Raw genomic sequence first — 16,167 nt, 5'->3', positions numbered from 1 at the left:
ACGGACAACCTGAACGACTTCTCGCACCTGTGACACTCTCTTTCTCTCTCCGCTTTAATTAAAAGAAAAGGAAAAGGGAAGAAGTGTCTTTCTATTCGCGATTTATATCGCCGCGCCATCGACATGTCGGCACTTCGCGCGGAGGATAAAACGGAGTCTGAGGAGAAGAAGCAGCATGAAAGGTATTTCTCGTCGTCTCCTCTTTCCCCCTGCCCATAACGTTGACATTAATGTAGCGACAATAAATTTTTTTTTCACTTCAACTGAATTTCCGAACACTTGTAATGTTAAATTCAAGTGGCTCGTTAGCATTTTTGTTTTTCGCAAAGATAAAGCAATAATGTAGATTATTCTAATTTTATAAGATTCTTTTGCATCAATGTAGCTTAATTTTAAGTTTGATTTAACTTACTTTACTCCACAGAACAGCTTTATTCCATTTTTTCTACCAAGAATTGGTACCAAGAATTGGGGTTTTATCATAAAAGCACAAAATAAAAGCTTGAGATTGTAGATAGACTGTTCAATGGATCTTAGGTACCAATCTTTCAATAGTTCTAAAAATTAGAGCCAAAGAATTCTTAGAACTAAATGGACGATAAAAGTTTGTTTGCGTTGTGAGCTCCAACATATTCCTATTCCAAAGTGCTCTAATTCGTTCAAATCAATGTTATGATTGATGATGAAAGTGATTTAAGTGCTTCTGGAGCAAATCTTAAGTTAAACGTTTGGTGCAACTTTTGCAAACAAGCCTAAGATCTTGGTGTATATCTACAATATAACTTTTATTTCAAAATTTTGTAAAAATATCAATTAGTCATTGCTATCGTACAACGTATTCTCCTTTTTGAAGACAATATGAAGCTAAAAGAACAAATTTTTATTTCTAGTGAGACTGATGCATCCTGCATCACAGCAGAGAAGTCAGAGATAAGTGAAAGTACAGTTGCAGAGAAGTCAGAGATGAGTGAAAACACAGTTGCAGAGAAATCAGAGATGAGTGAAAACACAGTTGCGGAGAGTTCTCAAAGTAGGAAGCGCAGTTTGTCGCCAGATCGCGAACGGCCGTCCAAAGTAGTGAAGCACGACATTGAGGATGATACCTCGTCCTCTGTGAGTTTTCTTTGAGATTGTTCGTTGAAGCTGTCTTGAGAGCACCAGGAGTGTTACTGATGTATTTTCTTTTGCAGAGTACAAGTGTTCCTTCAGATCTAACAACGTCCGGAGGTAATGAAAAAAATAAGGATGCAGCTGATCAGAACAGGACAAATGTTGATAATACTGCTCTGGTAGCTAATCACTACAACACGTTAGAGGAAAAGGGTCTCTCGCAGAGAAACCAAAGTCGTATTGTATATATGAGGAATTTCAACAACTGGATGAAAAGCATGCTCATAAGTAATTATTGTCTTTTAATTAATAAATAATATCAGAAATGAAACAAGAATTAGTAAGAGACAAATGTAATTGCATTTTTTTCAGATACATAAAGTCTAATTCTTCTTGAGCATTAATTTGTAACTGGTATTGATTAATAATACCATGATTTAAACCTTTGACCTTATTATTATTATTCTTTATTCCATTATTCCATTTTTGTTCTCTAAGTTTATTTTAATAATAATATATAATTCAAAATCTATAATTGACGATAAATCCAATAAATCCACTATTATAAGCTTTAAAAGATTAAGTTTTCTTGTGTTTATTACAGTGGAATTAAAATAATTTTTTACTTAAAATTTCTTGTGAGATAGAATCGGGAATTTAATCCAAATCTTTCTCTTTATGAGTGATTGTTTTACTACTAAGCTATCCAGTACCTCACAGAATTAATCACAATTATATATACTAAAATTTAAAATATAAATAAACATTTTATTTCATTTTGGCCTCTCTTCTATCTTTGGAAAAATTAAATTTTGTTACTAAAATTGGCATTTATTATTGTGCTCTTATGTTAATATTTTTTAATATTTTAAATAGTTATTCTTGTAATAAATAAATTTATATTATTTCCTCATATTATTTCTCAGATGAATACATAGCCAAAGTAAGACAAGGTAAGAGTTTTGGCGCCTCGCTTAGAGTTTTGGATATGTGCTGCGGTAAGGGTGGGGACCTTCTTAAGTGGAAAAAGGCCAATATTTCGCACCTGATCTGCGCAGATATAGCGCAAGTTTCGGTGGAACAATGTCAGCAACGGTATAATGACATGGTGAATAGGAAAGGTTCCAAGGATAGAGGCTTTGCTCCCATTTTTAAAGCAGAGTTTATTGTGGCTGATTGTACAAAGGTAGAGGATACTTGTCTTTATCTCTAAGCATTACACGGAAATTCCATCCAGCAAGAAACGCACTTGTCAATGGAATTTTGTTAATCAGAAATGTTGCAGGTTCGTCTGAGGGAGAAGTTCGCGGATCCCAGTATGCAGTTGGATTTTGTTAGCTGCCAGTTCTCTTTCCATTACAGCTTTGAGTCTTTACCGCAAGCAGAATGCATGCTTCGGAATGCCAGCGAGAGTCTCAAGGCCGGTGGCTACTTTATCGGAACCATACCCGACGCATACGATTTAGTGTATGTTTCTTTTCCTCTTCTGCCTTCATATTTGTTCCTAATAGACAATGCGCATACATACCTTCTCGTTGCAATACAGTTCTAGATGGCAAAATTGCGAGGGTAACAAATTCGGTAACGATGTGTATAATGTCGAATTTTTATGCGAGGATAAAACGAATCCGCTGCTCTTCGGCGCAAAATACAACTTCTATCTGGACGGTGTGGTCAACTGCCCGGAATTTCTGGTGCATCTGCCCACTCTGTGCAAGTTGGCTTTGAAGTACGGTCTTGAACTAGTGTCGTTTGAAAGGTAAAAGAAATCAATGTAAATTTATCATGATTAACAAGTATAATTATTAGAGAGAGAGAGAGAGAGAGAGAGAGGGAGAGGGAGGGAGGGAAAAAGAGAGAGGGAGTGTGTGTGTATGTGTGTTATTATATATTAATATAATATATTAATTAATAATATTAAATTGTGTGTTTATTTAAATGTAAGTTGATATTAAGATTTAAAAATTATTTTCAACACAAAATTACTTAATATAACGACTCGATGAATTATTTTTCTAATACAAGTTGTTACCTCCAAATTTTTTTTATTCAGATTCGAAGACTTCTATGAGCGTTTCAAAGACGAGGGTAGATCTCTTTTAGGAAATATGCAGGCATTGGAAACTTATCCGCCATATCATGAATCACCTCTACTTGGCGACCCTGAGCGAGACTATCAACATGCTATTGAATATATGCAAAATTTACCTGCAAATCATCGTAAAATCGGTACTCTCTCGCAATCGGAATGGGAAGTCACTTGTGAGTATAAGATTCTAAAGTCTGTATTAGACTATGCATTGGAGATTGAGGATTATAAATTCGAAATTTAGAATTTAACCAGGCAAAACGAAACGGATTATCTTGGTCAAATTCTAAAATCTTTAATTTGCAATTTTTAATCTCCATCTCTCTCTCTCTTTCTCTCTCTTTCTCTAAAATATAGTTTGATACAAGCTTAACTAAAGATAAAAAAAAATTGAAAAAAATGAAAAAAATAAAAATGCTGAATGAATCTGATTTTCTAATTAGTCCTAATGGATCTTTTTATAGCATTGTACGCAGTATTTGCATTTCGAAAAATGAAGACGATTTGGAACAGCGAAGGTAAGCCGGAATATAAATAATAAAATTCCGTAAGATAAAATTATGAAAGGTGAAAAAAAGAGCGACTTTAATTGATGCTGCTGATTTCATATTGTACAAATAATTTTATTTGTTACTATATCTAGTTTATTGTGGAATGATATCATCCGTGTGATACTCTAGCAGAATCATAGTTATTTTTTTGAGAGACTGACAATCATAATTGACAAAAATATTATCGAAAGCACTAAAAGCTTAATCGTTGAAAAATAATTTTTTCATCTCGAACTTCTTTCGAGTCGTATCGAATTTTTTATATATTACACAGTATTGCACGAATGATGTAGATCTCAGGAAATATATAAAATCCTGAATGTATGTAATGTTAATTTTCTAAGCGAGTAGTTTTTAAATAAGCTCGTAATAGGGAAATGTGTATCATATACTTAATTAAAAATTATTGGATGAGTACAAAAGTTTGTGCCTAATATCAATAGTTATTAATAGAACAGTTATATGATAGAGCCATATTATTATATGTATGTATGCACATCTGTGGAAGATATATATATTCAATTCATTTGAGCGATAACCTTGTGTTTTGATAGAATGTACGGTGTAAAAACAATTTTGAAAATGAGCGAGGTAAAGTTGCATTTACGACATGTTATGCTTTATGAGTTTCGGAAGAGCATGTTAACAGTGGAACTATCAATTGTAAGGAATCATTTTTCATCACACATTGCAAAATAGACCTTACAATTGGAATATCACACCGTACTATATCGCACCATTAGATTATTACTTGTTTCGATTATTACAAAATATCTACTGCTTGAGTTTTAAGTTTTAATAATAAATTGGGATACGAATTTTCGCACTCATCCAATATGAATGTAATTGAGATTTTTAATTATATATAATTGTGTGTAAATTAGGAATTTAAATACTATAATATTATAATTAATATAATTATAATATCATAATTATTATATTTATTATATAATTTATTATATAATTATTATATAATACAATTATTATAATTAATGTAATTATAATATTATAATTGTATATATTTATAGACAAGATGTAAAAATAAAATCATGTATAAAATTATTGCTTATATTCACGTATAGATTTAGTAAAATTATGTATAATTTTAAGTTATTTACATTACACAAGAGAGTGATGATATTTAAATACGCACAAGTATTTTTAATTCAAATTTCTCTGTAATAACCGCGTTTTTCATAATGCGACTAATCAATGAATTAAAAAACTCACCCTCTATGAAGTTGTTAGCGCATAATTTTTTTCGTACGTATGCTTCGAAAATTGCTAAATATACAATTTATAATAATCGAACGTGCAATCGTATGCAACTTCGTAAGATCGGGTCAACGTGAAGTAGAACCCAACGAAATAGTTGGTTAACAGCGATGACACAGAGAATATCTCATATATAAGTTTTACTCTCAAAATTGGTGAAACCGCGAAGGTACGGAATTTCAAAATTATCGAGTCTTTGGCACACTGAAAGTGCACAATCGCGTAGGACGCGATCAAAAACGATATTTCTATTCATTTTCTGGTGAAGATTTTTCTCAGAATTTTTCATAGAATTTTTCAGAATTTTTGTATAATATAATTTTATAACTTGTCAGATTTTTTATATGGATTGGAACATTTTTTAGAAATACTCAGTCTACATCTCTTCAGAAGTTTTTATATATGTTAATTATGAAATATATTAAGATTTCTAAGATTTTTGTACTATAATTTCTGATAAAATCTAAAAAAGTTAAATATTTTTTTAGAAATTATGGGATGAAAAATTTCAGAATATTTCAGAATGTACATGTATGAAAAATTTTAGAATACAGATTTTTTTAGTATTTCTGAAAAATGTTCCAATTCATATAAAAATTGTGAGAAAAAATGTCACCAGGGTCTGTAACGATATTGAAATTTACTCCGGATAATCTCCCGGTGATTAATCCCCTTCGCGAGTATAAAATTCCGTTTCTGGAAGAGTTATTTTTCCCTAACAAGAGAAAATTTTCTCCGCTGCAAGAAAAAAAAGAAAAAAGGGGGAAGAGACTGTCGAATGAGGAGTAAATCGATGGAGATTGATACAATTTGTTAGAATTTCGTCAACATTTCCTGGGACGCTGGGTCTTTCCTGGTGAAAATCTTTCTCAGAATTTTTGTATAATTTTAGAACTTTCTCAGATTTTTTTGTACGAATAGGAACACTTTTCTGAAATACTCATAAAGTTTATATTTTTTCTCAAAATTTATCATATATGTTAATTATGAATTATCCCAAGATTTCACCGTTTTTTTTGTAATTTTTGATAAAATCTAAAAAAGTTAAAAGTATTTTTTTAGAAATTATGAGATGAGAATATTTCAGAATTCACATGTATGAAAAATTTTAAAAGAAGATGTAGATTTTCTCTGAGAGTATTTCTGAGTATTTTTGAAAAAAATGTTCCAAAATTCGTAAAAATTATGTGAAAAATGTTCACCAAGGTAGCTTGAAAAAAATCGTCTTCGCGCATAGAGTATTGAACCCGTCTGTGAGACCCTACCGGTTTCTCTCAATCGACCTCGTCGCGGTGAATGACACCTTCGTATCAAATCGGCGCGCGATCGGGCACAATCGGACAATCGCGTCTCTGGCGCTGGCCGCGCTTAGCACGAGAGGGCGGGACGTGCGCGCGCATGCGCGGTCGCGCGTTTCTGGCACTTAGACTGGTTGCGCGGCGTCGCGACGCGCAACACGAACCAGTCGTTCGTCGGACGTGGGACGGGACGGGCATGTTGCGGACGGCCGTGTAGCAAAGTGCCGTCCTCGTCTTTCTTTCCTTCTCTCGCTCGCTCGTTCGCTCGCTCCTTCTCTTTTTCTGTCTCTCTCTTCTTCGGTCCCTCGGACGGCGTGTAGAGACAAACGGAGGCGCGCACAGGCGCGCACCCGTTCATAGTCTGCCTCTATCGTCGTCTACGTTCGCGTTCCCCGGCCAGCCAGCCAGCTAGCCATCCGCTCGGTCTTCGCCTCACTCCGTCGGCGGCGCAGCTGAATCACGGCGGTCTCGCGCTGTAGTAATAGCAGTCCATCGCTCGCCGCGCTGTACAGGTTCGGGAAATGGAGCTCGAGCAGGCGGCGCCGCAGCAGCAGGTGAACTCAGACTTGGTAAGCCCCTCATCGTCATATTCCGCGTCCGCGTGCGACGCCGCGGCCACGTAGGTGCGCGTTTCCGCTGCGTTTCACCGCACGGGCGCTCTCGCCTCTTGGTCGCGGCCGCCTCTCGGTCGTGCCGATGCGAAATTTTTCTAAGTCCCAAAATGGCGTCTGCGGCTAAGTCCTACCGAACGGTGAGAGCCTGAGGCGCGCGAGAGCGCCTCCGCCGCGGCTTCCTCGCTCCGTCGACGGGACGCGCGCTCGCCGCGCGTGTGGCAACCCTCGTCATCGCGCCACCCATCCTCGCGCACTCAACGCGAATGCTCTGTCTGTTTCAGGAGAGGAAGACCAAGGAGAGCGGCGGCAGCGGCGGCGGCGGTGGTGGCGGCGTCTCCGGGAATCACGGTGGTGAGTTCTTTTTACCGCGAGAAGCGGACGCGCGCGCGAATATTGACCGTTCGAAGGCGAACGTGCCGTGGGAACGTGCTGGAATTAAAATCCGTATGGGGCTCGAATCGACGATCACGGCGGTCCCACGGGCAAGTCTGTCGGCGGAGTTTGGGGGGGAGCAGGGAACTCGAACACGTGTCTCGTCTCTCGTAGTAAAGGGGTTGAAGCGCGCCGGAAAACGAGTTTTTCTACACGCAGGAAAAATCGCCTCTTCCTTCTCTCAATTCCTCCGATCAATGAATTCTCTGCGTCCTCCCGAAATCTTAAGACTCGTTATTTTCCCGGCGACGAAAGCGCGAAATCTTTCGAGAAACTTTGTCCACGTTTGCTGGAGTAACCATGCCGTCTGGAGTACGTTCCAAAATTCTACCCGTCTGGTAGAGTAACTTTGAGAGTGACCAATCAGAATGAAGAAATCTAAAAATTTCTTAATCCTGATTGGTCACTCGATTGGTTACTCCACCCGACGAATGGAATTTTGGAACGTACCTCTGGATGCTCACGGAGATCGTCAAAACAACCGAGTTACATGCGATAGAGATTTTTGAAAGACTGTTCGAGTTTTCGATTGATTTTTTTTTTTTTTCTGAAGAAATCTCCAAGTGCACGTTTCTCTCTCTTAAGAATCTCATTAAATCGGATTCAATAGAAAGTGGATCTCGGAACTTGAGATGTTTTCACTCAATTTTGAATTTCATTCAAAATTTACTCTTTATTTTATTCTTTCTATTTATATTTAATTATATTTCATTTATTTATGAATTATTTATTTTGTCTATTTATATTTATGTATTCTTCATTTTTTTTTTAATTTAATTTTGCGATAAATTAATGTGAAGTAACATTAAGCAATATTTTATTTTATTTTATATTTTTATTTCTTATTTTGTTATTCTTTTTGACATATCTTTGTGATAAGTTCATATAAAACAATATTAAGCAATATTTTGTATTCTATTTCTACTTCTTAGTTTATTTTTTATCATATTTTTGCAATAAATTAATGCAATATTAAGCAATGTCTTTATTTTTTTTTTATTTAAGTATATCTCATCCTTTTTATTACACAAAATGATTATTTTACATGAATAAAAAATAATATTTTTTTATACATACTGCGAACTTTAACTCCATACTTAATTTTTGTAGATCATATCAATGGCATGTCCAATGGTTTTGATAAAAAGAGGGAACACAAATCGGAGCACAGAGACAAAGACAGAGAGCGATCTCACAAATCGGAACACAAAGACAAAGATCGAAGCAGAGATAAGGAAAAAAATCATAAAAGTGAACACAGGGATAAAGATAAGCACAGACATAGCTCTAGTTCCATTAAGGACAAGGAAAAGCACGATGGCAGCAATAACAAGGATAAAGACAAGGATAAAAAGAGCTCTTCATCTAGCAAGGATAAGGAACACAAGAGTAGCAGTTCATCTAGCAAGGAAAAGGATAAGGACAAGAGCAGAGATAAGGAACATCATCACAAATCAAGCTCGAGCTCCAAAGACAAAGACAGGTAAAATAAGAAAGAAGTGTTCTATAAAATATTAGATGTGTACATAAAGTTTTTTTTAACAAATTAAATACATTTGTAAAAATAAGTTACGTTGCAACTGAATTTGAAGGCTCGGGATTCAAAAAACCACTCGGGCTTATACCATTTAATGATAATTGAAATATTAATGTTTCATGAGCTTTTATGCTAATAACGATGTATTTTTGCCAGGCATCACAGTAGTTCTAAAGATAAGGACAGCTCAAGCAAAGACAAAGACAAGGAGTCCAAAAGCAAGGACAAGGATAGGCATAGACACAGCAGTTCCTTGAATTCTAGCTCGCGCGACAAAGACAAGGATCGAAGTGTCACGAAGGATAAGGATGGCAAAAAGCACTCGTCTGAAAAGGATAAGGATAGACATTCCACTTCTCACTCCTCTGGCGATAAGCATCGTTCGTCAGAGAAAGATAAGGACAAGCACAGAGAAAGTTCTAGTGGTAAAGACAAGCACCGTCACGAAAAAGATCGCCATCGTCATGATAAGGATAAATGTAAGTAGAAATGTTTAGTTATGTGAATAATTTAGTTTATGCTTTTTTTAATTGTTCGGCAACCGAATTGCAGCGAAACATCGAGAGGAAAAGGAAAAGAAAGATAAGGACGAGGTTAAAGTGAAGGAAGAACCGAAAGTGAAAGAGGAAACACATGTGAAACTGAATCACTCAGTTAATGAAGACTATCATTTTAATACGCAAGTGAAGCTTGAGATAAAGGAGGTAAAATCTCGTTTACGACGTTTATTACGTTTACTAAAATTAATTCAATAAATATATAGTTTACTAAAACAAATTTTAACACATTTTTAAAAAAAAAGTCTGTGATACATCCTTCAATGATTATATTTAATAAATAAGTGCGAAATACTGAAAAATTAATTTTTTTTTTTCCAGGAACCTATAACGCAACCAGAATTAGATGATGACGATGATAGTGGTGGTGAGCGACCGCTCTATATCAAGGAAGATGATGACGATGAACCGACCAAGGAGGACGCTAGCATGGATTCGACTGATGGAAACGATACCAGGTTGTCGGATCTCCATAATACAACTATAAAGACAGAAGATTCAGATGAAGATGAACCACTGGTAAATGTTAAATTACAAAAGCTGAACGTAATAAAAAAAGGGGGAGTTTTTTTTTAAATTGTTTAATTTAAAAACTAATTGAATATTAATATAGCATTCGAGATCAAAGATATCGTTGAACGTAAAGAGAAAAATCGATTCGGACGAGGATGAAGATGTTCCGTTGTCAGCGCGCAAGAAATCCAAGGCAATTGCCCAGAAGACCAAGAAGAAGAAACGAAAACGCGCGGATGATGGCGATTCCGAAATTGAAGAAACGCAGGTAACAAGTCTCTTCGACATTTTTTCTGTAAATTAACTTAAATGTAGAATAGTATGTTTTATACCGCGTTCTTCTCATAGAAACCAAAGAAGAAGAACACGAAGGTAAAAGCAGAAGGCGAAAGCCCCAGTCCAAGGAAGAAGAAACAGGAGGAGGAGCAGCAAGAAGTGTGGAAATGGTATGGACACTTGAGTTCCCGCGAAAACGGTCATATAAACGCAGTCTTTTCTAATTTCTACTTTGTTTATCTTTGAAACCTAAAAGTATATGACTTTACACTGCTCAAACCGTTGTCAATCGTTTAATCGATAAAAATAAATCACATGAATACTTGTCGCAGGATTGTTCCAGTGATAACTGTCGTGCATGAAAGTCAAAAGCAATTATTCAAACAAAATTTTTGTCGCTGGAATAAGAACGATTAATCTGTCACTTGTTTTAGTAACGCGTGAAATCGCATCTTAATGCGGGATTTATTCTGGGTAGTGATCATGAAACTTTTTTTTCTAAAATGGAAATTTGAAAAATGAAAGCTTTTATTAATTAAATAAATAAGGAAGAAATTTCTCACTTTTCACACGTTTTCGTTTTAAAGAGAAAGTTACATGATCACTACCCAATCAAAATTCCGAAGATGGATTTAATTCAGGGATGAAAATATTGTGATCTAAAAGTCCCTAGAAAACGCGTTCTTCCATTTGAATTTCAAACATCATGCAGAATGTGTATTTCTCATAAGGCCACATCTTGTGCGCGTGCTTTTAATAGCCAATACGAATGTTCATGTTCATTTCCTAGAGGTTAGTTCTAAAAGAAATTTGGTATCACATGGCAACGTAGTACATTTTCCCACGACTTATCTTGGCTCTCAAATCCTCGTTTATTTTTGAATGAAGATGACAGGTGGATGTAATGTGGAGCCTTGTAAGAAGTGTAATAATCCGTTTCTCAAAGAGATCTTTAGTTGATTTTGGAAGCATCTGCAATTATGTAGTTCATAAAACAAAGGTGGAGCCGTCGATTTTGAGGTTATATCTGCAGTTAGTTTAAATCTATTATTGGAGTTTGAATTCTTATTTTTTACTTCTGTTATATAATACATGCTCTGCTTTGAGACTTGACGTATATTTTTTATTTATTATTGAACATAATTTATTGTTAAAAAATCAAATAGGCTGATTTTGATTTTTGGAGTAACAAGTAAAAATGATGTGTTTTGTTTTTGTAGTTTTACAGCTGCTGCATTCTGATTCTGACCTTTAAACATTTTAGTTTGTTGAGAAAGTATTAAAGTTAAGCGTTTACTTATAAATGTAAATAATCTACATTACATGTACATATTTAATGAATTTTTAATATATTTTTATTTTTGTTAATACTGAAATTAGATAATCTTGAAATTTACAGTACAATTTTAAAATCAATATATGCATCTATAAAATATATAACAAATTCTTATGAGAACCGTACATTAATGAAAGCATAAAACTATATAGTAAGATAAACAATATTAAATGCAAAACAACTGATATGTGAACAACACAAATTAATAAGTAAAGATTTTTTATTTGATTAAAGCAGATCTTAGTACCTAAAAATATTTTTTGTTTGATTCTTACAATTTTTAGTAATAAGATACTTCAAGATAATACAACATACTCTGCGGAAAGTCCTTAAAATACATAATGAACATCGATGCTCTCAAGTGCCGTTAGTCAAGATTTAAAATAGTTTCCATCGATAAAATGCTTTTGTTTTTAGATATTGATAATTTTTTATTTGTTTTATCAAGCAAAATGTGAACTTAGGAGATAAGAGGATTATCACGTTCTACAAACAGGAAAATGTGAATATGTTCATAAAGCTCCAATAATAATTTATGATACTAGGTGTTTAATAGCAAATGTTAATTTTAATATTTCTCCAGTATTAAAAACAAATTAAAATTTTTTGAAGATCAATATTAAATTCAATAGCTTAAAAAAATACCATTTTACTTTTAACATCATTCTGAGGGCCAAAATTTTTGATCTATTTTACCCATCATCCTTCCTTTTAATACTTTAATGATGCCTCTGACATGTTATTCCTTCACGCATTTAACATAATTTAAAAATTCAGGTGGGAAGAAGAGAAGAAGAGCGATGGTTTGAAATGGAATTTCTTGGAACACAAGGGACCAGTATTTGCGCCACCCTACGAACCTTTACCTTCTTCCGTGAAGTTCTACTATAACGGCAAGGAGATGAAGCTGAGCGAAGAAACAGAGGAGGTCGCAACTTTCTACGCTCGCATGCTCGACCATGACTACACGACCAAGACTGCGTTCAACAACAACTTCTTCCACGACTGGCGAGAGGTGATGACTGAGTCCGAGCGCGCCAAAATCACCGATCTGTTCAAGTGCAACTTCAAGGAAATGCAGGCGTACTTCGTGCAAAAGAGCGAGGAGCGCAAGGCCATGACAAAGGAGGAGAAGAAGAAAATCAAGGAGAAAAACGAAGAGATACAGAAGGAGTATGGCTTCTGCATCATTGATGGTCATAAAGAGAAAATCGGCAATTTCAAAATTGAGCCGCCCGGCTTGTTCAGGGGCCGCGGCGAGCATCCCAAGATGGGCAAGCTGAAGAAGCGAGTGTTGCCAGAGGACGTGCTCATCAACTGCTCGAGGGATTCGAATATACCGAAACCGCCACCCGGTCACAAGTGGAAGGAGGTTCGACACGATTCCACTGTCACATGGCTCGCGTCCTGGACGGAGAACATTCAAGGTCAAGTGAAGTACATAATGCTGAATCCATCCAGCAAGCTCAAGGGTGAGAAGGATTGGCAGAAGTATGAAACTGCGCGGAAGCTGGCGCAGTCGATCGACAAGATCCGCGCGGAGTATCGAGAGGATTGGAAGAGCAAGGAGATGCGCATCAGACAGCGTGCTGTCGCCCTGTATTTTATCGATAAGCTGGCGCTCAGAGCTGGTAACGAGAAGGATGAGGATCAAGCGGATACTGTAGGCTGTTGCTCGTTGCGAGTGGAGCATATCAAGCTGTGTGAGCAAAAGGACGGCAAAGAATATGTCGTCGTATTTGACTTCTTAGGTAATAATTAGATTATTATAATTATTATATATAATTAATATATTTGTACAATTAAAATACTAAAATGTAATTACTTTAATCATTTAAAAATATATAATTAAAATAAAAATATTTTCTCTTAATATTATAAGATACGATTTTATGCAGTTAATTAATTAATTAATTAATTCCGCAGGTAAAGATTCTATTCGATATTATAACGAGGTGCCGGTGGAAAAACGCGTCTTTAAGAATCTGCAGCTCTTCATGGAAAATAAATCGCCCGGAGATGATTTATTCGATCGTCTTAACACCACCGTGATGAACAAACATCTAAACGAGTTGATGGAGGGTCTCACCGCCAAAGTATTCAGAACTTACAACGCATCATGGACGTTGCAGCAACAGCTCGACAAACTGACGGATCCGAATGATACGGAGGCTGAAAAAATCCTCTCCTACAATCGTGCCAATCGTGCTGTTGCCATTCTGTGTAACCATCAGCGTTCTGTACCAAAAACGCATGCAAAATCCATGGAGAACTTAAAGGCAAAGATTGAAGCGAAGAAGGAGGCGATAACCGAGTGCGAGCTGCAAGTAAAAGATGCTAAACGGGACGCAAAACACGGCTCGGTGAAGGAAAAAGTGTATGTTATTTTTTATATTTTTTTACATGTATATAATAAGTAACTTTAAATAAATACATAATAAATAATTAAATTTAAATTAATAAGCAATAACTTATTTATAATATTATTTCTTAATTTAAATTTAATTATTTATTTATTATGAATCTACATACACAAAGTCTTTAAATCTAAATAATATTCACTGATTAGATATAAAGGATATATTTCGTGACAAACTTATTTACGATTTTAGAAGTTATACCATAAAAATTTTCTTAATGCCTTTATAGAGCATATGATAAGAAGAAGAAGCAACTAGAAAGATTGAAGGATCAATTGACGAAGCTGGAAGTCCAGGCGACTGATCGAGAGGAAAACAAAGAGATCGCGCTGAGTACCTCCAAGTTGAATTATCTCGATCCCAGAATTTCTGTTGCATGGTAAGCACATTTCATATTTTTATTTAATCTCTTTATTTTTTAAAATTTCAATTTTATTAATTTATTAATTTTATAATTAATTTTATTATTTTACATTCTCTAGCTTTGCTTTTTGATTTATATATTTATAATTTAGTTTTATTTTATTTATTACATCTTATATTTTCTCTAATGTCGATACTATATTATCTTAAAAGTATATTATCTTGTGCACTATTTTCATCTTCTACATGTTCATACAAATTTTTGTGTGTCTTGCAAGGTGTAAAAAACACAATGTTCCGATCGAGAAGATCTACAACAAGACTCAGAGAGATAAATTCCGATGGGCAATAGATATGGCGGGTCCTGATTACGTATTTTAACCCCGCGGGTCACCATCATAATTGTCGTCATCATCGTCGTCGCCAACGTGTATGAGTGGAGAACTCCCGCTGACGATGTATCTAGTGAATTTTACGTTCTAACGAGAAGTCAGGAGACTTAAAGTAAAACAAGAGGAAAGAGACAAAAAGGAAAAAAAAGTACGCTAACGGTACGGAAAATTTTTTTACACTTACGCGGTATAAATGTGAGAGTGTGGGAACATATTTTCTATAGATGACATATGCGTCGCGCGCGCATTAAATCACGATGTGATTGGTATACCTAAAGTGGCGTTTAACTTGAATTGCGATACGCGGATTCATTCCGGAATCGCACGCGCGCGTTTCGCCGTGTGGTGTAAGATGCTTTCTATCTACATCGCTCTAGCTTGTTCGTCTCTACGTGCTGGTTCATTCAAAGCACCCGGACGTGATAATCTACAAAGGAATGTCGATCAAGGGAAGAAAGGTCTCCTCGGGAATTACGAGCTGATCTTCAAGTGAAAGCGAGAGACAGGAGCATAAATTTTATTTCGTTTAGGTAGGAATTTATTCTGACCGTGTGTGTGGATTAGGAAACTAGCAAAAACAAATTTTGTGCGGACAAAAAGGAGAAAGAACCGTTTAAATTTAGTAGTGGATATGCGCGGGGGCATGATGCAACAGTTAAATCCTGCATGATTGTTGTACGGCGTTTTCGCGCCGACTACGAAGCATACGAGAAGCTGTAACTGCGCTATTGTTGTATATATGTAGGACATGTTGCGAGTGAGACGCGAATTCAGTTTACACTATGTTGATATTAAAAGAAAAAGGACAAGAAAGGAAAAAAAGTGGAGGAAAGGGAAAAAGGAAAGAGTACCATTTCTTGGAGCAGGCAGCTGATGAATTTTGTATTTTCTTTTAGCGAGCATAACACACGTAACGTGCACATTGTTTCTCTCATAAATGTATGATAATGTCATTCATCGAGTATCACGTTTACATTTTGCAGCATCCTGTCGAAAACATATGTATTCGTAGAAACGTATAACGATATTGTGCACTCCTCTTTTTGATATATGAATGAAAGAAAAGGAAAACGCAAAGCGATTAGCAAATTTTCGCCGGATCGCGGTTCGCTCCTATCCCACCCTTTATCCTTTCCCCCGCCCCTATCCTCAACTCGATAGTATAAAGAAATGCCGATAAATATATATATACATATATATATATATTTAAGTGAATTATATCGCTTTTAGCGATTTATGTTTTATAAGATGATGTCTCTAGGCTATAAAAATAAACGAGAAAATGTATCCCCTAATTTCTTAACGTTATTTGCACATCTCGCGCGGACCTTGCTTGGTACCGAGCGGAAGGGTTACTAGGCACACATATACACGCATGTGTATGTATATATATGTATACACACA

At 35.7% G+C, this 16,167-nt stretch overlaps 2 protein-coding genes across 3 annotated transcripts; both read left to right on the top strand.

Annotated features, from left to right (window-relative positions):
* The first annotated feature begins 36 nt into the window (after positions 1-36).
* Positions 37-4,986, top strand: LOC105197283 (mRNA cap guanine-N7 methyltransferase). The gene is made up of 8 exons (XM_026137008.2): positions 37-182; positions 891-1,113; positions 1,191-1,398; positions 2,037-2,296; positions 2,396-2,577; positions 2,657-2,869; positions 3,164-3,372; positions 3,664-4,986. Exons 1-8 carry the CDS (start codon positions 124-126, stop codon positions 3,735-3,737), a joined length of 1,428 nt encoding a protein of 475 aa, XP_025992793.1. The 5' UTR covers positions 37-123; the 3' UTR covers positions 3,738-4,986.
* A 1,202-nt stretch (positions 4,987-6,188) lies between these two features.
* LOC105207513 (DNA topoisomerase 1) lies at positions 6,189-16,058 on the top strand. Of its 2 annotated transcripts, XM_011177034.3 has the most exons (12): positions 6,189-6,892; positions 7,219-7,288; positions 8,480-8,852; positions 9,063-9,385; positions 9,459-9,610; positions 9,785-9,982; positions 10,077-10,244; positions 10,325-10,422; positions 12,366-13,339; positions 13,515-13,965; positions 14,238-14,387; positions 14,650-16,058. In XM_011177034.3, exons 1-12 carry the CDS (start codon positions 6,845-6,847, stop codon positions 14,750-14,752), a joined length of 3,108 nt encoding a protein of 1,035 aa, XP_011175336.2. In that variant the 5' UTR covers positions 6,189-6,844; the 3' UTR covers positions 14,753-16,058. The 2 variants fall into 2 exon arrangements, with proteins under 2 accessions (XP_011175336.2, XP_011175337.3); XM_011177035.3 differs by lacking the exons at positions 6,189-6,892; positions 7,219-7,288; positions 8,480-8,852; ... (3 more) ...; positions 10,077-10,244; positions 10,325-10,422 and adding an exon at positions 10,847-11,272.
* Positions 16,059-16,167: the final 109 nt, after the last annotated feature.

Source organism: Solenopsis invicta, chromosome 13 (genome assembly GCF_016802725.1).
Source record: "Solenopsis invicta isolate M01_SB chromosome 13, UNIL_Sinv_3.0, whole genome shotgun sequence".
Classification (NCBI taxonomy): domain Eukaryota; kingdom Metazoa; phylum Arthropoda; class Insecta; order Hymenoptera; family Formicidae; genus Solenopsis; species Solenopsis invicta.
Note: the sequence above shows the minus strand (reverse complement) of the source record. Positions and strands in the feature narration are given on the sequence as shown.

What these genes read in the sequence shown, in the direction of transcription:
- LOC105197283 (XM_026137008.2), top strand. Translation starts at nt 124, where the DNA reads ATGTCGGCACTTCGCGCGGAGGATAAAACGGAGTCTGAGGAGAAGAAG. An exon ending in GATGAAAAGCATGCTCATAA is followed by an intron (nt 1,399 to 2,036) that starts GTAATTATTGTC and finishes ATTATTTCTCAG; the next exon opens with ATGAATACATAGCCAAAGTA. An exon ending in CCCGACGCATACGATTTAGT is followed by an intron (nt 2,578 to 2,656) that starts GTATGTTTCTTT and finishes GTTGCAATACAG; the next exon opens with TTCTAGATGGCAAAATTGCG.
- LOC105207513 (XM_011177034.3), top strand. Translation starts at nt 6,845, where the DNA reads ATGGAGCTCGAGCAGGCGGCGCCGCAGCAGCAGGTGAACTCAGACTTG. An exon ending in CAGCAAGAAGTGTGGAAATG is followed by an intron (nt 10,423 to 12,365) that starts GTATGGACACTT and finishes TTAAAAATTCAG; the next exon opens with GTGGGAAGAAGAGAAGAAGA. An exon ending in CGTCGTATTTGACTTCTTAG is followed by an intron (nt 13,340 to 13,514) that starts GTAATAATTAGA and finishes TTAATTCCGCAG; the next exon opens with GTAAAGATTCTATTCGATAT.